The 23,514-nt window shown below is 32.6% G+C and overlaps 1 protein-coding gene across 3 annotated transcripts; it reads right to left on the bottom strand.

Moving 5' to 3' along the window:
* Nucleotides 1-7,677: 7,677 nt before the first annotated feature.
* LOC127876093 (uncharacterized) lies at nucleotides 7,678-20,267 on the bottom strand. Of its 3 annotated transcripts, XR_008047650.1 has the most exons (9): nucleotides 20,164-20,265; nucleotides 18,643-18,940; nucleotides 17,202-17,338; nucleotides 16,298-16,406; nucleotides 15,753-15,835; nucleotides 13,194-13,270; nucleotides 11,540-11,689; nucleotides 10,184-10,242; nucleotides 7,678-9,596 (listed from the first exon to the last, which is right to left on the bottom strand). XR_008047650.1 is itself a non-coding variant. In XM_052421017.1 (8 exons), the coding sequence occupies exons 2-8, from the start codon at nucleotides 18,813-18,815 to the stop codon at nucleotides 10,237-10,239; spliced, it is 735 nt and encodes a 244-aa protein (XP_052276977.1). In that variant the 5' UTR covers nucleotides 18,816-18,940; nucleotides 20,164-20,265; the 3' UTR covers nucleotides 7,678-10,236. The 3 variants fall into 3 exon arrangements, 2 of the variants coding, with proteins under 2 accessions (XP_052276977.1, XP_052276988.1); XM_052421017.1 differs by having other exon boundaries at nucleotides 7,678-10,242; XM_052421028.1 differs by lacking the exon at nucleotides 18,643-18,940 and having other exon boundaries at nucleotides 7,678-10,242; nucleotides 17,202-17,334; nucleotides 20,164-20,267.
* Nucleotides 20,268-23,514: the final 3,247 nt, after the last annotated feature.

The following is a 23,514-nucleotide window of genomic DNA, read 5'->3' as shown; positions in this document are numbered from 1 at the left end:
TTATAAATATGATTTTATGTTGTCATAACATTTGTGTCATTATTGTCTTTAAATTTACAAGTAGTTGTAAAGTGTGCATGAACAAAACAAAGAATTTCAACTGTACATTTAATGTATGTACATAGATGCACATGTACATAGCACCAAATGCTATTTTTAGACTTTCATTTATACACCATGGCATGTTGGAAATTCATATAGACGAATAATTTTTATAAAATATGAAATAGTTTTAGAAATCTTTGAAAGAATATATATTAATGTTTTGAGTAATGTTTACGGAATGTTAACACATGATGTGAGATAATTTAACTTGTTTTATGCTAGTGAACATTTGTTATTTATTAATTTTACATTTATGTAAATGTGTGTGAATCCTAAATATACATACAAGAAATACATCAAGCTATTCTGCTGCTCAAGTCGCTTCTTAGTCAGGACAACAATGCTGAGGATGTGGTGAACAACAATGACCAGCATATGCAGAAGGTAAAATAGACGCTTTTATTGTCAGGCCTTTCTTTGGCCATTTTGGGGGAAAATGCAATTCTGGGATTGGAAATCTTTTCGCGCAATAAGTCCAATGATTTGGGAAAAACAAATTTTATATACCTAGTTCTAATACTTCAAATTATAAGAATAAAATCATATGATGATAGTTTCATACTTGTTTTAGATGTAATTAAAATATCATTTTAACAATAATAAGAAACTCATTTAAAAAAAAATCATATTAGGATTTTTTTTACCATTTCTACACCAGGAAAAGCCTGTTTGTGTATTTCCTGTGTATTAAGAATGCAAAAAAAAGATGAGGTGGAAAAGAACAGTATGAATTTACATAACTTAAGGTAAATATCCTCTTTAATTGTGTGTTTACTGTAAAATCATTTACATGTATATATACATCAGCATGAAGTTTTGTGGTTAAAAATGACTTTTTACCTCAAAATGAACGAAATTTATGTCCCACGAATAATAATGATTTTACATTGTTACCTGTGTATTACGAATGCTAAAGATGAAGTGGACAAGAATGATATGATTTCACAGAAGGTACAATGGCGTCTTTTCTTGAATATATCCTGTTTACAGCACTACTTCTTTTACTTGAGGATCAATAACTCAAGACCTTCTTCAGCTCGATGCTTTCCAACTTAATAATACAGTTACACAACACCTCTAGAATTTATGTCATCCCCATGTGACCATGAGTTTATATAAAGCTGTGCGATATTTTATTAAGCTTATATGATAGGAATCTACTACATCGAATGCCTGTTTGCGAGAAGGTGTTAAGTTCTTGGTGTGTATACAGTGTTGTTGTTATTTGTCACATTCAGGGTCCAAAATCGGCCCCATTCCCAATCCTAAAACTATGTATTTTTCCCAAATGACTTCCTAAAATTCCCAATTGTAGGTAAAGAAAAAGAAATTAATCACAATATCAAGTGCATCTCCCTTTCCTGTGCTATAACTTAAACCTTGGTAAATATAATATTGAAAACGCTCATTCTCGATTGTGATACAAGGTAAGCCTTGCTCTGGAAAAACAGGGCTTAATGCATTTTTAGTGTCATCCACAGATTAGCCTGTGCAGAAAGACTTATCAGGGTTGATACTTTAAACTTTTGAGAAAAATTTCATTTAAAGTAACGGAAACTTTTTTCCGTCAACATGTCAAACAAAGTTAATGTTCGCAATTTCCTTGAAAACAAAATCATGTCTTGCTTGGTATTGGTTACTGTGAAAATGTGGAACTTTAGAGGTCTTCAAAGTGTGGGCAAACTAGTTGTGTCAGCTGGTAGCCATTCAGGGCAAGTGGCCTGTTACGGAATTTTACTCCCAGATGTATGTGAACAGCAATTTTTTTACTCTTAATAAAGAACACGTAAATGGAACTTCATTATATGCTAATGGACTAATAAAATGAGCACTGAAACTGAACATTTCAGCAAAAACGAATGTAAAATAATATTTTGATGGGTTTTTGTAATAAGGTTCCATGCAAATTAAAAGACCCATAATTACCAATTTGAAGATTTCAGGCTGCAATTTTTCCCAATGTCAGGTATTATCACGCTAATTACTCCCATTTGGTGTGGTACAGGTACTTTTCCCAATTGGGCAAAAATAAATTGCTGGTGTATTACTAACATACTATAGTTAAAAAGACTGACTGGGCCAAAATATTTCATACTGGTTTGCTCAATGTTACAGCAACTGCTCAGCACAGAATACGACTTTCTGGTGAAAACTCCGCAGTATCAAAGTCCAGTGATGTGGGGGGGGGACGCGGCCGTTCCATGTCTGGGGATTGCATCATCACGGACATTTTAGCTGACACTAACAAGAGAGAGTACAAGATCTGCACCAGCAGTGAGTTGTTGCCCTTTAGTGGCTGTTTAATTAATTAAGCTGACACTAACAAGGGAGAGAACTGAAGATCTGCACCAGCAGTGAGTTGTTGCCCTTTAGTTGCCGTTTAATTTATTAAGCATACAATAACAAGGGAGAGAACTGAAGATCTGCACCGGCAGTGAGTTGACCTTAAGTTGCTGTCTAATTATGTCTACAACTTGTTTTTATGTGTTGATTTACTTTTGAATGTGTGTCTATTGTGAATTTAAACAGATGTTAACAATCAAAGATCTTTAGAGGCATGGTAAAAAATTGTGTGTGTTTTTGCAACTTTTGGAGGACATTAATATTAATATTTTGCCTCCCATTCATTGAAACATATATATTAACAGTAAAACATCTGTGAAGGCATTGAAAAAGTAAAGTGATTAGTAGAATTACTACCATTACAAAATATTAATTTTTAACAAGTTAATTTTCCATTATTTTTTTTTGTTGATATGCAGGAAAGAACTGACTAAAAAGATAAATGAGCCACGTTATGGGAAAATGGGACTTAATGCATGTGCTTAAATTGTTGTCCCATATTAGCCTGCGCAGTCCGTACAGGCTACTCAGGGACAATACTTAACTTTTAAAGGGTATTGTTTGTAGAAAGGAAGTCTCATCTTTATGAAAAATCCAGTCTAGTTAGAAAGTGTCCTCCCTGATTAGCTTATGTAGACTTCACATGCCAATCTGGGATGACACTTTCGAATATTAATGAGCTGCATATTGGCTTATGAAATAACATGTCTGCAAGTTAAGTCAAAAATAATAATTATATATTGATAGGTTAATATAGCATTGGCCAACACTTTTAATGTTTAAAGCGAAATGTTTTGATTGAATTAATGTTCATGCTATTTTGGACTAGGAACTTATGAAATGCCAGATTTAAAAGTCATGAGAATGAAGTTTTGCTTTTGAAAACCTTTACATCCAATCAAGAGGCATAGTTTTTTATCCCCGCCAAAGGCGGAGGAATATTGTTTTGGCGTTGTCCGTCCGGCTGTCCGTCCGTCCGGCTGTCCGTCCGTCCTTCCGTCCGTCCGTCCGGCACTTTTGTGTCCGGATCAATATCTTGGAAGTGCTTTAGCGGATTTCATTGAAACTTGGTATGGGTATATATATGCATAAGAAGATGATGCACGCCAAATGGCATTGTACACCATCTGTTAATAATGGAGTTATGGCCCTTTGTATCTTGAAAAAATGCTTTTTACTATAGGCACTTTTGTGTCCGGAGCCATATCTTGGAAGTGCTTTGGCGGATTTCATTGAAACTTGATATGAGTATTTATATGGATAAGACAATTATTCACGCCAAATGGCATTGTACACCATCTGTTAATAGCGAAGTTATGGCCCTTTGTTTTGTAGTATGTTCATCCGTCTGATTTGCACCCATCCCTAAGCAAAAGATATGTTGCGGGGGATATCAATTCTACGAATTTGCTTGTAAGTCATGGTTTTCCCAAAGCTTAAGTTTGTCAGTGACCAAGCAACACTTTCGTACAACATTAATTTTCTGACTTTGTATCATACTGTAGAGGTAAGTATGAACCTGTGGTTACTAATTTTCAATAACCAACATACATGTACAGGGTAAAATAAACATTTTGGCCATAATTATACCTCCATAAAGGAAGTTTTGGGGTGGATCATTCATGGGGGTATTATTAGTTACACTGTTATTAACTGATGGTGTATGGGATATACACCCTCAGAAATTTCATACCATACAAGAGCGAAGCTCGAGTATGGTATGTCATTACTGAGGGTGTATATCCCATACACCATCAGTTAATAACAGTGTAACAATTATATCTCACTGACTACCTTTTCCTTAGTGTGTTTTATATATATTTATGTCCGAACCGGCTTTCCTTACTATTATTTTTCATTCAATTGATTACGCAATTTATGACATATCTCGTGTGTGACTAAATTTACTAGTTTATGTAAGATTCTCGGATTTTAAAGACAACAATTCGGACGTTGAATTTTAATTTAACAGTTAAATAATTTTTAAATTATCAAACGAATCCAAAACTTATTTCAGATTGTGTGTTTGTCATGCATAGTTGTAAACTTGGATGGGAATACAAATAACTCGCTCCGAGATGATTACGAGTTCGTAAATAGTGTTTTGGGTCAGAATTGTTAGCATTCGATACGAATGTTAATACAGAGACATATGACATTTAAGTTATTCTCTTGTATTTTTATTTATTACTTTTAAGCGTTAAAAAAAGAAATAATTGTAAAAGTGATGAATGTACATATAGAATCTTGCATGAGTGGTCGTTTTGTATTGGATTTATTAAACGAGTCATCTAAATGAAGATAAAAACGAGGCTTGCCGAGTTTTTATCTTCATTTAGATGACGAGTTTAATAAATTCAATACAAAACAACTACTAATGCAAGATTCTTTTTATAACATGACCAACAAAATGCTTTAAAACACACATGTATTCCCCTCTGTGCCATATAGAGGAAAGGTCGATATCTATAACGAAGAAGCAATGCGGTCATTGTGATGGTCTGGATCTAGGCTGGCTGCATGCATATAAATGGAATAAGACCAATTTTGACATGTTGCGGCTCATACTTAACCCTTTGCATGCTGGGAAATTTGGCTAATTTGCATAGTTATATAACTAGTGAAATAACACCCGTGTAATAAACAAAATCGAGCATTACGTTATTTCACTCCTGGAGCGTAAGTCATGTTATAAAAATATTTATTGCACTTGTGGTTTTAGAGAAAGTCATTGTTCCCCTGCGGCTATGCCAGTAATGAATCTATTTTTGTCTTTATAACCATTTATGAAATAAAGTTTGATCATATACTGAAATCAACTCAACAAATATCCTATTGATTTAAGATTTATTGCATGGAATGTCTACACAAAACTTTCCATAGCTTAGCAAATTGCCAGTATGGCAGCTTATGTCTTATGGAGACACTCTATATTGCAAAAAATGCTTGCAATTTCTACATAAATTATCTGTCCAGTTTGACAAACGATTTACCTTATTTCCAGAAAACCCGAAGAGCAAGGCGACTTTGTTCTTGAAGCAGTCACAGCGTTCAAGCCGTCAGCCATCAAGGTCTTGGGATAATCTCATTTCTATGGTACCTGACCTGCTGCCTGTGAACATTTTGCAGAGGGAACCTTTGGTGAGTTTGTGAGACTTGTGCAGGTTTTTGTTATATGCCTACTTTCAGAGGTGGGTTAGGGGAAAACAGATTAACCCTGACCCGTTTAAAATTCGTTCCGTCTGTCTTTCGGGTTTTGTCGCATGCGTTACCTCGAAATCTATTGCTGCTAGTGTGATCCAACTCTCCAAACATATTAAGGGGCAAAGGAACTTGTACTCCTGTGTATTTTAGTCAATTTTCTTTTGTCATTAGTGGAGCTTTAACCACAAGTGAAATATGGAGTCATCAGTGGTCATGGTTGCCAACACGTGTTCCTACTTCACAGAGGACATATGTGTTTTCTCTGAAAATCTAGGTTCCAAGCACTGAATTAAAGGAGTCATGTCATTAGGCCCTTGTATATCCCAGATTAGATAATATTTTCACAATTTTTGTAATGAGATATTTAGAAAGAAAGAAGTAAACACAGAAATAAATGTCTTTTTTACTAATGTTTATATTATTCTTCGCCTTATGTATTTATTATTTAATCACTTCATCGAGGACCGCATTTTCATCTATGGATTCAAATCATATAAATGGTAACACCCTATGGCAGTGATGCGCTTATTCGTTGCTTTCATAAGTAACAAAATAAAAATGATAAACAACATTCATAATAACATGTCTTCCTTTCTTTCAGATCCGAGTCGCAGTCAAACCTTCCAATGAAAAAGACAGCCTGGTACAGCAGTTGGTATAAGATTGCCCTTGTCAAAAAATAACCCACTTTCATACCAAAACACACTTAAACCAACATAAAACTGTGTTTTTTCTGAGTTTTTCTCGGCGGTAGTTGGTTTTTGCTATTAAAAGCGAGTTTTATGCGCGCTAAACTGTGCTTAACTGAGTTTAAAGTTGGTTATTTTAAGTAGATGTGTGTTTAAGCGAGTTTTTTCTGTAAGGAGTCGGTTTTTTGTGTGTCAAAAGTGAGCCTTTGTATTTATGAGTTGGTTTATTTGTGTTTAAGTGTGTCTTTTTGTTTTATAAGCAAGTCTTTTACAACAGAAGTTGGTCTTTTTTTTAAACAGAAGTGGGTTTGAGCGAGTTTAAATTGGTCTTTTTGTAAATAATTTGAGAGCTGAAACCAGGCTAAAAGACTCACTTTAACACACACTTTTTAATAAGTTGGTCTTTTGTTTATAAATAATACTCACCAATGAAACAATAATTCTTCAACTAGGTCTTTGTTTCATGTTTATAGCCATATATAATACAAGTCAATTGTAAAGGGGCTTTTTTACAGCTTGTTTGCCATTGTCCCTATTGTACATGTGTGTGTTCCCCATAATTTTTTAGTGAATATTGGATGAAAATGGCTCTTTCAGAACATCACAGGTTCACAGATGACAACAAGTATTACTGCCAAAAACTATAAAAATGATCAAACTTAGTTTTATACCTAAAAATGAAAGAGTTTGTGTTTCACTTTGATTTTTTTCTTTATATTTGTTTTTATTATAAACAATTTCTTATGAGTGTTTTATGTCTTAAAATTATTTTATTTTTTTAAATTTAAAAACAATCTTATATGATTGTTTATATTTGTTTAAAGCAGTATTTACTTGTTAAATCTGCATATTTAAAGAATTATGGTATTGGAAACATTATTTTGGAAATAATCTATTTATTTGTGTATAGCTCCGGAATGTACATTACACAAACGAATAAGTTTATAAGAGACAGGAATTATATCTCAAAAAGTGTCATTTGTGATCACATTTAAGCGACATACTTTGATTTGAAGCACTTCATCGAATGCTCTACAAACCAGAATTGCTTTAGGAATGACACCATATAGTCATGTTTGAACATTATCTAACATAAACAATGGTATATGATAAGGCCTATCAATTTAATAAAAGATTCATCTTCTTGAACGAAACCAACGCGCACCGAACGATAACTTTCAAATTAGTTTCAATCATGACGTACCCTGAGTCACTGAACACCTATCCTGGACTGCTTTAGATGTTACATGAGACACGGGGCTTTTTTACTTTATGCTTTCCGTTAAATGATCTTAAAAATAATGCATTCCAAAATTACAACACACACATATGTTACTATATGTTACTATAATTTATTCATGTATTGTTTTAAAGCCAAGCATTTTTACTTGCACACAAACATCAACTGAGCATTACACAATTTTGTTGCATATAGGTTATTTTTAATAACAAAAGATGCTTGGGATATTTTAGACACAAAGTATATTACTGTGATTCAATCAAAATGATTTGCCTTCAAAACATATGCAAGAACAGTTTTGTTGTCGTGATTAAGAAAAATAATGTTCAAATTTAAATTAATTCGAAACGATTTGCAAAACGTTTTATGTTAATCTAGTAAGTAAAACGACTAAAACGATTGTATAATATCTTAAACATCAGCATTGTGTTATTTTGCAGAAAACAGATACAAACAAATGCATTTGAAGAGATGTAATTATAATTGATGGTTAACAAAGTGACCACAATAGTGAAAATAATACATATGGCTACAAAGAAACAACAAAAGTAACACACACAACATAAGCGTGGCTATATAAATGTATTTTTATTAATGCAAAATGTATGTTATCTCATCATAAAAACTCAAAATAAATCATGCGATGAATTAATTAACATCAGACGACATAGAATATCCCTATTTTACACTACTGCTGTAATAATACGTTGCAAATAAATTATATTGAGCTTTAATTATGCAATTACTTTTCTAACCATTATAAGTATGTGCCATCAAGATTTTTTAAAATGTATAAACACTTACTAGAAGAACGAATTAGAGCGGAAATTCAAATTGATATAAAGAACCCTACAATTCTGACCACGTACAGTACGAAGAATGTCCATATTTACTGCCATCTAGCAGATTAATTTTTTTGGTTCTTAAAATTGGTTATGTTGTCGTCAGTTTCCGTCAAATGAAGAAGGTTTTGATTGAGGCACACGAAAGTAAATAGTTATGGCATTATGAAAAAGGTGTAAGGCGAAAATAAAGGTTTTAATGGCACTTTGACATCTTAATTAAACATGCAGTTTCAAATGCACAGAAAATGAAATTAGAAACAAAAAACAACAATGCAATCTTTGATAACAATTGAACAAAATGTAATGATACAAAGCAAGACAAGTTATGTGTATGATAGCATCTGATATACAGTGCAAGCTTAATTAGATATTTGAAAATAAATTTGAGGCAAATTTAAGGGTAACACAGGTACAATTAAACTTTTAAAGCATATTTATGGAAGATACAGCGAAACTTGCTCATTTCGAATTGCATTGGACTTGTAAATAGACAGGTACACAAATTATAATTAACATGGTAAATTAAATAATGTACAATCATCCATTTAACAAAAAGTAGGTAGGCATATTCAATATTATTTCTAGGACTTGTCTTAATTAATACAACTCTGTGCCTCACAATTCACATCTAGAGTTAAATATGTTAACAAAACAATGGCTAAGAACAGATAATACTGAAGAAAAACTTATATATGACAAGAAAAAACAGGGAGTATATTTTGGGAAAAATAGTTAATGTTTGTTCATCTACTTTGTTCGTTTAATATAAATACCAATCGGATATTACAGAACCCATCAGATGTTCTATATATGGACAAATGCAACTGAATATGCACCAGTCAAATTTCAAAATTTTAATATAACAAAATAAATGGAGCACTTGAACTCTTAAAACACTAAAAAACACAGTTCAACAGTCATAAAATTAATAATAACATTGAACAAACTATACAAATAAAGAAATATAATAATTTAATTTGTACAAAAATTAATGCAATAGCGATACTTTCACTAATACTAGAAACTCTCTGAATGGATTATACAAGCATAATGAAAAGACTATTATGATCTGTGTTAATACTTTTTCTCTAAACTATTAAACAACATAAAATCCATAATATGATAAATATAACTTTATTTTACTATTAAAGGTTGAAGTGGATACGGCGTCTGCAAGTTAACGAAAATACAAACATTTGACACCAGGGACTTAAGAATAAAGAACAGACTTAAAAAGAAAAAGACTCAACACTTTGAGAATGTACAGGCTACCCATTTGCACAAATGCCAATACTAAATTGTTCTAAATGTAAATTAATTGTTTATAAATCATTTATATCATTTAAATATCAAAATCAGTGCATATTTTGGAATATTAATTATAATATATTAAACTAAATTCGATATTTTTACTTGGGTGTTAGAAGGGGAATTAGGGCCCTGATATTTACAAAGACATTCCTAGATAACAGACTCAAAGGTGTCTTTATAAGCAAAAGGCCTTCACTGCAATCAACATTAAACGCGTTTAAACAAGTTTATTTTTCTAAACAATTATTAGTTGACCATAAAATATAAATATCAATTTATTCCTTTAAACCCCTAACCATGTAAGGTTTTGCTATGAACATCAACTTGATAAGGTGTGAACGGATGCCTGCGACCTGTATCATACCTTGATAGGGACAATAAAAGTCTTGAACTAGATTTTAAGCAAGTATAAAACGTATTATAAAACATTTGCCACTCCTACTCACTAACGTGCCAATTCCCTGCGTCTACTTCATACCGAACCATCCACGAGTCCTGCCTATGCCTATGAAACACAGTGAATTGAAAATTTACGCAATATAAAGAAATGAAAACAAATAATTTACATGTTGTTGCTTTTATAGTTTTTTTTTTCATGCAAGTTAACAAATTAGAAAAAATAAATGAACCACATATACGTGTAATGTTGTCACTTTCTTAAAATGTATTCCAAGATAGTAATGAACTAAATCTAAAATGTGTTTCATATTAAAATGTGTTGCTTCTTATTTACGACTTTTGTAAGTTTGATGTAATTGGCAAGCTTCTCTCATAACAAATAAATACACCGATTTAAAATATTTTTCATTTATTTTCAAAATATTTGTTTTTAAGACAAAAGTTAGACGGTCCAAGAGACAACTGTTACACCTTCTGTGGTTATTTTGATAAGTTTGAGATAGCATGATTAACTCTTGACCATCTTAGGAATGGCATTAACTGTTTAGTAAAATTCTTTAATTGCTCCAGGAGATTTAAAGCATTCATTTAAAAAAGCTCAAATAATGACTTGTTAGTGTAAAGTTGATTTTGAACGGGTGTTGCTGACTGCTGTCGTTTGCACTCCATGGCATTTACTTTGAATCCAAATTTCATGAAAATCATCCAACGATTAAAGAAGATAATCGACCACCCTACACTACAATAAAGACTCATACGGTTGACCTTCAAGTATGACCTTGACCTAGAGTTGTCATACTGAATAATGCCTTCTGAACGTAATCTTAATTACCTTAACCTTAAGACCAAGTTTCATGAGAATCTGCCAATGGGTTTAGGGGATATGACACAGATTCTATTAAGACGACTCCAACCTTTTAAATCAAATTACAATATTGACCTCTAGTCAGCTTGACTTTATGCTTTTTGCCTAGCGTCTCAAATAATTGATCATGTTAGCGACGTTTAATGAAAATTCTTCAGAGTATAAAAGATATGGTGCACAGGCGATAATTTAGGTTCGAACCTTTTCACCCGGAATACAATGACCTTGACATTGAGCAGCACATCATGTCATCTACACAAGGGGAATATGAGATACTGAACGAACACCAAAATGCTTTGGACAGACTGACAAATTGATGGGCAGAGGGTATCTCCACCATCCACCTCTACAGCAGGGGTTAAATAATCTCTACCATCTTTGGTGGAGCTAAACATTTGTAATATATATATAAATCTGCATGAGCAAATTGTTTTTGGCCATTTTTTGGTCAAATTAAAACTATATTAATACATTATATTTTCAACAAGTCATCCCATTTAATTGCAATTATACTTCGCAAAATAAAAAGGCTCTTTACCTTCATTACCAGTTCAATTTGGCCAGTTTTTTGGTTTATGATCAGCTCCTGTAAATTATATGCCATTGCAGTTTGATGTGTCAGAACCATCTCAAGGTCCAAATTAGACGCAACACCAACACCAGCACCGACTGCCACCACAGGCTGAAACTGAGGATTTCAATTGATTTGAGTTTTAATTCTTGTGGGTAGTGTCATCCCAGTCAACACAGGCTTATCAGGAACGACACTTACCGCCTTATATAGATTTTCAAGCAGACGAGACGTCCTTTAAACAAAAACAAAACAAAAAAATAAAATCCAAAAGTGTCCTCCTTAATTAGCCTGTCATAGTTCCTATCAACTTTTTTCATTTGTTGATATGTTGGTTTCTTAAATTAAATTTAAATAAACTTAAAAAAACGAAAAAAATATTGATATACTGTTTAAATTAACTTAAGTTTAAGAATTGCATCAACACAATAAAATACACATTCATGAATGGAGTGACACATGAGTACATTTTAAATTGTATGTTTTACAAAACAGAACTAAGAGTCTAATGGTGAAGTGGTGATTATTCAGAGCTATATAGGCAACTGCGTTTTCTGTTAATTAACTATGGTGACAATATTATTACAAATATATGGATATGTAAGAATTGAAACAAAAACTAGGTTTTCAAAGTTTTGTTTCCCACGACAGCTTGCTATATTGAAATATTAATCAAGTTTGGTCAATGCAAGCTTCAGGTATTGACCGGAAATTACATGTAACGCATTGTTGTTTCTTTTTTTAATAGCAATGCTATTGACCATTATCATATAGGCCCTAAATACAATCCTCTGCTAGGCCTGCATGTGAGCTGCATTCACACACAATTCCAGCGCAATACATCAATCCAAACTGAAGTTATGAGTGGAAAACGTTGTTCTGAGTAACAGTGACCCTGATCTTGACCCAACTAGCCCAAAAGAATATTTAAGTTATGTCTCCATGCAAGCTTGCTATATACAAAGATGAATTCATATTTATCAGTGACAATTAAAGCTATTTCAGGGTGCATACTCTACGGGGTTTTCAGATATTTACACACGGGCTTGACGAAATTTTAACACACCGTTTTGAACTTTTTTGTGTGCAAATATCTAAAGTTATTGAAATACATTTGCAACACTATTTAGCGCATTAAAACTGTGTTTATTGCAGTTCGAACCGATATCTTAAGGTATAACAATACATCATTAAATACGTTTGAAATCGGTTACAATCGGTTACATGATTATGCGTGAAGCATAATCGTGCAGTATACATGGAATTTTTAATCAAGAACACAGGCTTATTAAATAAGTAAATCTGATGTATTTCACATTGCCATAAGCATAACACTATGTATGTTATGCACCAGTTAACATTTTAAGAAAAATTGTTTTAAAAAGTTATTTGGAAAGAAGCAGCACTTACCGGCGTGTTTACATGCATTAACGTTTAACTTGGAACCCAACACAGTCACTTGATCCAGAACCTGATTTTAGTGGAAACCATCTGTTTAACATCGCCCAACGGCCAGTTATACCCAACTCTTATAACCAGGATTATGAATTGGTAACGACATTAAACTGTCATGATCTGAAACGCATAGGTTTCTTTATATAAGCTACATGGATCGGCTTACTTCTGCTTTGGCCTTGGCTTCCAAACCAGCATCTTTGACTTTGTGTACTGTGCCACCATTAGGTAAATAAGTCACGCCTGAAAATATAAAAGGACATTGCTTTAGTGCATAAGATCTCGTATAGGATTAGCCTATGCGGAAGGCTAATTAGGGATGAACATTCCTGCTTGTATTCATTTTTCATTAAACAAAGTCTCTTTTTAAACAAAAAGCCAGTCTAAGCTGAAAATATCTCCGCTCATTAGCGTGTGAAAACTGCAGGGGCTAATCTGGGTCTTCACTTTATACACATGCGTTTAGCCTAGTTTTCACAGTGTGAGGCTCAAATAAATGTGTTCTCTGCATGTTTCATGGCAAATTCTCAATTTGGCAAAGTTTAAATAAATCTAGACATGTCAATATACTATTATTATGTCTTAAATTGCCAATATACAGTAATTTTTAATTTTTATTCATAGCATCATTTTGTAAGTAATTTTTTTCTTTTTATATTTGTCTATATATTCATCTGATATTATAATATGTGCTTCTGAGTGACCAGTGGAAACACATTTAACAAAATAATTATCATTCATGAAACATTTATTTACATTGACTTTGCGGGTAGACTACATAACTTATTAAATAAACCAAAGAATAAATATATAATTGTATACAGTGTTAGTATAAAACCGAATCAACTTAGGCATGAACTACATTTACATTCAATGTAATCATCAAACATAGCCTGTATTTGATTCACATTCCAGATATATAAAGACAATGCACACAGGAAATAAAATAACAATGTGTACTAAGCTAACACTTAACATTCCCTGCAAAACAAGAAGGCTGAACAGCTGAAGCAATAGCGTTAACTTTGTTAAGATATAATTGTACTGATAAGTGAAATTGTTAACACCCTTCATAACAAGTGTGTTTTGTTTTTCAAGATGTTGTATTTTAAACAGCAAACATGTAGTGGATCATAGACAATAACTACAACTAAAAGTTGACAATGGATGATCAATATATAATTGAAAAAATTTCTGCAATTATAATACAGACAAATTAAAAACATATATGCATACTTATAAATCGTTTGTGTTTAAGTAGATGTACTAGAATCTAGATATAATTGTAAACATTTTAACTTGTTACATTCAATGAGACATAAGTTGAGATTTTTTTTTAGATTGTTAAATAATTAACTTCACGACAAAGGGTAGTTTATTGGCATGTAATAAACAATAACAATATACTATTAAAATAAATTTAATAAAAAAGGTCCAACCTCTTGAAAGTGACTCCCTCTCCCCATTTATCTCAGACAAGTACATGTATTACTAACACATCGCTATTGACAGACCCAAAATTCTAAGTGTTTCATTTTTTGTCCTTTGGCAAAGTCAGAAATCTATGAATAAACTTGTCAAGTTAAATAACATGCGAAATTTCCAATATAAATACTTAAAAATCCATGAACTTAAAATTAGAAAAAATGAATCAATGAAATACTTGACTGGAGCCACAATTTTTTTTTGTAGCAATCGGTGCCAGCTTTACTGATAGTATGTATGATCAAAGTAATCAGACAACTAAATTTGAATACAAAAATAATTTACACCAAGCTGTTGCCATGGGAGTATTCATTTCAGCCTTGTTTTGTAGAATGCATTTTCAGCCCAAAGACCTTGGTTTATAATCCATATACGATACGCGCTCTGAGAAAAATGAGGTTAAAGGCATGTGCGTAAAGTGTCATCCCTGACAGGCCTGTGTGATTAAAATTCAGCACACGCTTATCATAAACCACACTTTCAGCCTTGACTGGATTTTCATTAAGAAGAGACTTTCTTAAAGCAAAAAAGACAATAAAAGAAGAAAGTGTCGCAGCTAGCTTGTGCAAATTGCAAAGATTAAAATGGGATGACACAATGCGCAAATGCATTAAGCCCAGCTTTCCCAGATCGAGACTCAAGTGTACCACTAATTTATTCAACACTTGTCACTTCAGCTGTTCCAATATACTTTTAACATTTTAGCAAGTTTTGCAAGTTCAGCAAGTTAAGCAAGTTTAGCAAGCTTAGTAAGTTTAGCAAGATTAGCAAGTTTATCAAGTTTAAGCTTTACAAAACTAAAAGATGAACTCATTAACCCATCCCACTTGCATTTTGGTAGGAACTATCGCACTTTCAAGTTTAACAACTGAACTATAATGGTGGTATCTGTAAACTCAATGCTTGATGTGGCCCAACTGGTTGATTCACTTTCAGAGCACCATTATGTTTTTCCTCCATGTATACAAATCTGTTAAAAGTTTCTGCTATAGAGAACTTATGCTTTGTAGGATATGAGACTTTCTCTGGAGAAGCTAATCAGGGATAACTCTTTATACTGTATTTTTAAAGGAAGTCTCTTCTTACCAAAACTCCACTTTAGATGAAAAGTTTCATCCATAATAAGCCTGCGCAGACAGCAGAGGCTGTAATCTTTGACAATATTGTATGCATATGTATTCAGCCCCATTTTCCTATAGCTCATATAGTATATTTTAAACTGTAACACAACTTATCTCACCTGTTATAAGACATAGAGATTTCCTCTTGTTATCGGCCCCAAGAAGGTTTTGCGTCACAAACGCATGGTCAATGTTTATTCTCCTGATTCAAGAACAACAGAAAGAAACATGGCTTTTACTTCTGCGAAGAAAGAGTTTTACTGAAGTGTAAAATCTTGTTAGTCTCAAAATCTCACTGACAATAATTAATAAAATCTGCAACGCTATTGTTTTTTTGTGGAGTCAAATATGGACCGCACACACTACTCTTGGACGACACTTTACTCACATGCATTAATCCTGGTTTTCATAGAGCGCAAATTATATAAATGGCATAGTAAGTGGTAAAGTGATAAAGTAAGAGGTTAATTCTTTCTCCATCAGAAGCAAACTGAAAATGGCTATGTGCAAACAACAAAAAACCTGAACAAACTGTGAGTAACTCGCAGTCTGTCCAAGTTTTATGCTGTTTGCTGCTCATCATTATCAAAAGGTTGGACATGAAGCCTTTACAACTTGAATCTAGCGTGTAAAGTTTAGATTAACAAGTTAAGCTTGTACCCACCTCTTACTAAGTTCATCGTACAGTTCTTGTGTATCCTTTATTTTGTCCTTCATCACTTCACCGTATGCGATATTCAAATGGATTGTATTTTCGGCAGTTGTGTCCGCAACTGGAAATCAGTGACGATTTTTACAAAGTCAAATAAAATTTGAGAGTTCTTAGGCTGTTTCATTTATAACATTACAGTCTTGTCAAAACCATCTGTGATATTTTTTATTTATCTTTTTATCATTACTGGTTATTAGCATTATTTTCATATGCTATGTATGTATTATAATTATAATAATAATAATCATAATTTTTGTTATTATTATTGTTATTTATTATAATTTTTAGTTATTAAAAATGTATTATTATAAATATTATATTTATCATAAGTTACTATTATAATATTGCAATAACTAATATCATTACATAAATGGTGTATAAGTATTACCATTATTTAATAACGGAAAAGAATTGAAAACATGAAAACTTTATCATGTCAGTTCTGGCAAAGCCCTTACAAATTGAACTAGAAAAAGAAAATACATAATTTAATTATCTTAGCGCCTAAATGCGCAACCACACATAATTAAAGAGGGAAAAATACTGCAACATGAGGTTGGGGATAAGAGCCCAGTTTTAGCAATATTTTATGACAAATAGGCTGTTAACTATTTCCCGCTCAGATAAGCACTCTGACGCGTTAGTAGCCACTTTCAAAATCAAATTGAAGACTTTTTTTTTTACTATATTAAAGTTTTAAGGGCTTATTTTCCAACCCTTCGATACTGATGAACAGCAACAGCATTCAACTTCAACAGACTGCGAGTGAATCAATGGCTTGTCTGGTTTTATGCTGGTGGCATATGGATATTTTCACTTTGCTTCTGAGAGGAAAAGGGTTCACAGACTGACCTACCGATGACTTTGTTTCCTGCTTCGAAATTCCCTTTTACGGATCGTTTCGATTTACTTTCTATGTTTAATACAACTGGATTTTTGTCATCGCGGTGGACGTTCAAATCCTCCTCACCCACCAACAATTGTCTCAACTGAAATGCAAACTTATGATGAGTATTTTGCAACGCATTCTTTTATACCTAAGCACGGTTCATTCATTGGTACTCTCCACTAGTAACAAACAAGAAAACAGCCCAAAAACCCAAGTAATACATTGCTAATGTTGCTATAGCGTAGCTTGTATTTTGTCAGTCTAGCCACTGGGAGAACAGATATTCCATCCCCACTGGCGGACACTTCTATCCATCTCCCCCAAATATGCCAAGTTCTGGTTCTATCCATGAATAAGACTCAAAAGCCTTTCAACGGATTCAGCTTACAGTTATTATTTCGTTAAATATTGGGTCCGATATTCGACCCCGTTCCCAATTAAAAAAGTCTATATTTTTCCCCAAATGGGACCTAAAAATACCCAATTGAACCTTCAAAACAAATTGTGTTTATCTCCTATCCGGCCATATCAGTTCAACCGCATTAAAAATAATACTAAAAAGACACTTCTATTCTCAATTTGAAGTATTTTTTAGAAATTCAGGAACAACACTTATTTTCCAATTTTAGTAAAAAAACGCGAATTTACCCAATTCAAAGGGACCAGACCCTATTCCCAAAATGGTGAAACACATTAGTTTACTCAATGATTAATTCATGCTCTGAAAAAAAAAACAAATAGTGTAAGCTATAGTCTTAACATGTTTGACAAAATATTTAAGGTGTTATTCTAAAAGATTTTCAGCCACTTTAGAGTCAGTTGCACAAATAATGGCATGAATAAATTAAAACACTGTTTTAAGATCGCCGAGGCGTAGTGGATATGGTTTCCGCTTAGCGATCGGGAGGTCACGGTATCGATCCCCACTGTGGGAGCGTTCTTTAGAAATTCCCCATAGACACCAAGAACACGGACTCGAGAGCATTTCATATAAGCTTAGGCTTGTTATGCAATCGAGCTAAAATAAATAGGTTTAACAATATTAAAACACAGCACCACTTAAATCACTCCTTTTGATATCTAGTGAAGGATGCCTTTATCAATAAAACTAATCTAAAACAGACATAGAATTGCATAGCTTGCCAACTTTCAGTTGTTGTTTTTTGAATTCCTGTTGTTAATTTATGCAGTTATTCTTGAATGCTCTGAGCTATTATGAGTTCATACGTACAACAAAGCAAGGGTCAACAGCTGGGATTTGGATTATTGCAACAATTGATGTATGCAATCTCAATCAAAATTTCGGAAAGCTTATCAAACTTGATTGTTTTATTATTGCTATTCAAACAAAATTAAGTTTTTTTAGTTACAACATGAAACTCAAAAGAAATTGAAAAATCATATCTGATGTTCTGTTGGTTTGAAAACAGGTTCCCTCCAAAAGAGCTTAGATTTCGTTTTTACTACGACTTGAAACAACTTGATATTATCTTTTTCATCAATGGTCGGAGTGGCGTGCAGAGTATTATATCCAATGTTCTGAACCAACGTGTGACAGGCCGCATCGAAACTGTTGGACATGTTGATGGTTAATTACTCCCCTCTTGGCATGTAACAGCGATTGATATTTGTTGAGTGATTGATATTTCTGTGTTAATTACTTATTCCTTGAAGGTTGTGTTCCGATAGAAGTTTCATTAAAACATCTACAAAAAAGAATGTGCTCAATAAAATTCACTGGGCAGGTATTGAAACAACCTTGAATATAGGGGTCATGAGAACGACCTTCAGTTAAGCTCACAATGATACAAGTAGCTGGTGAAAGTAACTTAAGCCTATAGTTTGTAAAAAAAAAATTTAAAATCAAGTGTTACAAATCTTTTTTTTTCGTTCATAGTCCAAACCTTAAAATTACCAATGGAAGGTTTCCAAAATATTTTTTTATTTATTTTTATTTTTTTAAGATCTCAACATTTAGTTCATCTTCCATCCAGCTCTTCAAGTTGCATCTTATTAAATATAATATTCTAAACTCTTCTTTTCCCATTATGTTAGCATTTGTTAGCAAAACAACAACAACACTTATTTCGCAATTGTGGTCAAAACGCTGTGATTTTTCAAAATCATTCCCAAAACGGTGAAAACACACACTTAAATCATTAGGCGGGATTATGTTTATATATATTACACCTTAAATAAACATGATTTTTATTATTCACCATCACTAAGAAGGTTCATCCCTTTTAAAAAAAACACAATGGGTTGTTAAGTGGCAGGGCCTGCACTTTAGTAGGCTAGTGCTTAAAATACTACATCAATTGGCAGATTTCCAGAATAGAGTAAGAACATTTATTTTAAAGTTTTACTTAAATTAGAATGTTTATTTATTATAATACTATTATCTATTAAAATATGGACATTTGTAGTACTTTATATTAGTGCAAATAAATTGCTTCAGATTGCCCAGCCCACGGTATATTTCAATTTCAATTTTCATTTACATCGAATCGTATACCATTGACGTTCACGCAAAATAATGACTTCATGTCACTTTTGACGACTTAAAAGCAACAGCGTTACGGTTCGGGTGAACAATGACGTCGTTTGGCAACGCTTTAATGAACAATATAGTCATGAATTTGCATGCGTAGTGCGTGCATTGTTAAATGAATAATATGTCACGTTTGCGGATTATCAGGGTGCTGTCTTTTAAGAGGTAAAATAAATTATACGTAAGCTATATACTATAAACGTATATTTATTTGTTCCGTTAGATTAGATTTTTTTATTGTATAAATAGTTTCAATATTAAAATACGGGAACTACGAATGTAAATAACATACAACGCCCTCGGAATAATTCATCTATTAGAAATATTACCAACAAAATAAACCTCGAATTGATATTCGGAAAATAAAATGTGTATTACCTGTCTTAGATGTATCCAGTCAGTGTCATCTTGCTAGTGTAGGGGGCGTACTTAAGGACTTCGTACATCACATGAACGTTATCAGTAAATCATGTGATTAGGCTGATGCATACACTCGAATATATAACAGCCGTGCTAAGGTTAAATACATTTGAGAACATTGCATAACTGGCTTTCAATAGAGCATAAAGAGACGATTTAAAGTTGATAATAGCTGGTTTTATCGCTTACCTTTATCCATCTATTACAACTCGAAAATAAAATTTGGATACCCTGCTGTAGATAACACATAACTACATATTTGGCCATATTTACAGATTTGTTGTGAGAAAATAAATCGTTTCCATCACTTTCGTTGATCATTCCATAGTTTGCAATCGGGTTTCGTTTAAAGTAAAAGCAAGCCAAAATAATATACCCGCATGCACGTATTAAATTGTTCACAAACGAAAGCTAACAATGACGCAATACTGTCACACTTTTAACGGACCGGCGTTTCCATCAAATAGGTCCAAGTTATTGAATTGCTAACTCTCAAAATCTTTTTGCCAATATGTACTTTTAATATATGACTATTGTTGAGTAATTGCTAAAACCTTCTACCCAGGAAAAGTCATAAAAAGCTGACATGCATCGCAAATTTTGGCATATTTTACGAATGGTTTAACCTGGCCCTCATGTTTAACTTCATATGAATGTAGCCGATTCTAAATTCACATAAAACATGTTGTTAATGATTGACTTTCATCGTATATATTTCGTTGAAATCCGTGGATAATCGTTGCCAATTCTAATTTAATGATAGATATCGTGCATTATTCTATATGTGAAGGGTCTTGTATATATTCACAGGGTTTTGTATACTGTAAAGTGCAGAAAAATGGTTTTAAACGTTGTCTGCACCGCTAGGATAAGACAACAAACATACGAGTCACTAGAGTGTGCTCAGTATTTATTCATGCTTTGCATTAACAATGTCATGTATACCATTTATCAGTCATGTTGTGATATTTTTCAACATGTTTACAATATGAAAACGTACATTCAAGTTCAATGAGTCTCCCAACACATACGTAAAATCACGCTTTGAAAGTATGGTTAACAGTATTTGAAGGAAGGGCCTCATTACGGAAACAGTGCGGTTCTTTTAATATAAAATAATACGCTTGTCCTGAAATGGAACTGAACTTTTAATAATTATATTTTCCAGAGAAGGAAATGATTAAATCTTAAATTGAGGTTCATGTCATATTGAAATATTTTGTTTTTCCGAAATCGAATTGCAAAATTGATTATACAAATTCCTCATACAGTGTAAAAATAAAAAAAAACATACACGAATGTCGCTATGAAAATAAGGCCATTATAAATGACTCAGTATTAAAGTCTTTGAACTGCAATGAACGTCTGATAATAGCGGTTCATTTCTTTTATGATCGCCAATCCGCCAATCCGCCAATCTCAGTGCGATTAACAACGAAAAAGCGGTCAAAGCGAACCCGCAAAAGCCATTTGTTATGTTTAATATGTTGTGTTATTTTAAAGATAAAGAGGATATTTCTTGGTTTCGATAGATTATCGATTATTATTCACGAGTGATCAGAGAAAATATTTTCACAATTGGCGCAGCCAAGAGTATATATATGTATTTTCAAAGATCACGAGTGAATTGAAATCCATAATCTTCCAAAAAACAAACGCATTGTTTTATTTAATGTTTTTTTACCGTTTATATAACTTTTTAACGAGTAAACTGCAGATTTTCGCTGGTGTAAGAACACCATGACGTCACTAAAAGGACGTCATTTCACGGTAAAACAGTAAACATTTTCGATAGTTTTCACTGTTGGTTAACACACATACATTGTCTCTTGTTAAATGATCAACAGCGACAAAAGTGTTTCAATTTATATGCCAACAAGTGGATTTAAAATGAACCTGAGATTCGCACAATCTTGAAGAGACTGTTATTTAATCGGGATATCCGCTCAAAATCATGGTGCTTTTAATAGTCCGATATTAAAAAAACAGGGCCATCACTGTAAGACCAATGCATCCATTACTCCATAAGCATTCAACATCGGGGAGAGCAGAACATCTCCCGATTAGCACACTATGCATACTTATATAATACAAAGCATTAATAAAACATAACTTTATTTGGGAATTGTAAGAGTATTATGACATAATCAACAACAACAACAACAAGAACATTTATTTCAGCAATAAAGCTTATACAAGCTTTTAGCCTACACATATACATTTTATATATACAAGTAATGGCAGATGTGGATTAAATGTTAAATTGAACACATGGTGTTAGTGCAAACAATATATAATATATTTGTTTGAAAAAAAATCAACATTGACAACAATGTAATGTTAAGAAGTACAGTATTCATGCACTGAAAATTATGTTAGCATCCAGCAACAAGTAAAAGAAATAATAAAAAATCAAATTATTCCAATACGAGAATGATGGTTATAATTATTTTTAAAAATTAACAATTTCTGAAAGTTGATATAATTATCACAAATAAGTAATAGCTTTGCAATTAAGAAAAACAAATGCAAAATGAAACAATAAGTTGAGTAGAAACAATTTAGCATTGTTTATAATGCTATTTAAATGTATAAGGAAAGAGAAATTGAATTTGAGTTTAGGTATGTTGTGCGTGAAATAAAAGATGTAATAATGTTAAAGGATTGTTATGTTCTAAAAGACTAATTACGTATCTAGTAGGCGTCGTAAATTTGCAGCTTCGTATATAAACTTTGAAACTTTGCAATTTTTGGCCATCTGCTGTACTGTGACTTTAAAAGTTTTCTTGTTAGGTGCGTATATATGGGGCAAACTAGTAAGAAATGGTACTCAGTTTCTACAGTATTCATATTACATAATTTGCACTGACGGTTTTCTTTTTCAACATTATTGTATCGCCCTCTTTCTATTTCTAGATTATGCGATGATCAACGGAATCTGCTTAGGGCAATTATATATTTTGGTTCATTAATTTTGTCCAAATAACTTTCTAACGATAAACTATTTTTGAATAAACAGTACGTAAAAAGACGGGTAGAGCAGTTAATCTCGCCGTGCCATGTTTGAGAATAATTGTCTAATATTTGTTGTTTGCATTGTATTAATTGAGATTCGGTTATGTTTTGGTTTATCCATAATTCGGACAAACCGATGCTGTCGAAAATGGATTTATAATGGTATGCCCAGTTTTGATTGTTGTATGTATGTCCATTGTCCGTATCGTGTTTTAGCATATTGTATGTGATTCTGATCAAGCTACTCTGATTTGATGATAGTAGTTTAAACCAGTATTTAATGATATTTATTTT

Source organism: Dreissena polymorpha, chromosome 1, assembly GCF_020536995.1.
Source record: "Dreissena polymorpha isolate Duluth1 chromosome 1, UMN_Dpol_1.0, whole genome shotgun sequence".
Taxonomy (NCBI): domain Eukaryota; kingdom Metazoa; phylum Mollusca; class Bivalvia; order Myida; family Dreissenidae; genus Dreissena; species Dreissena polymorpha.
This window is presented reverse-complemented; position numbering and strand designations above follow the sequence as displayed.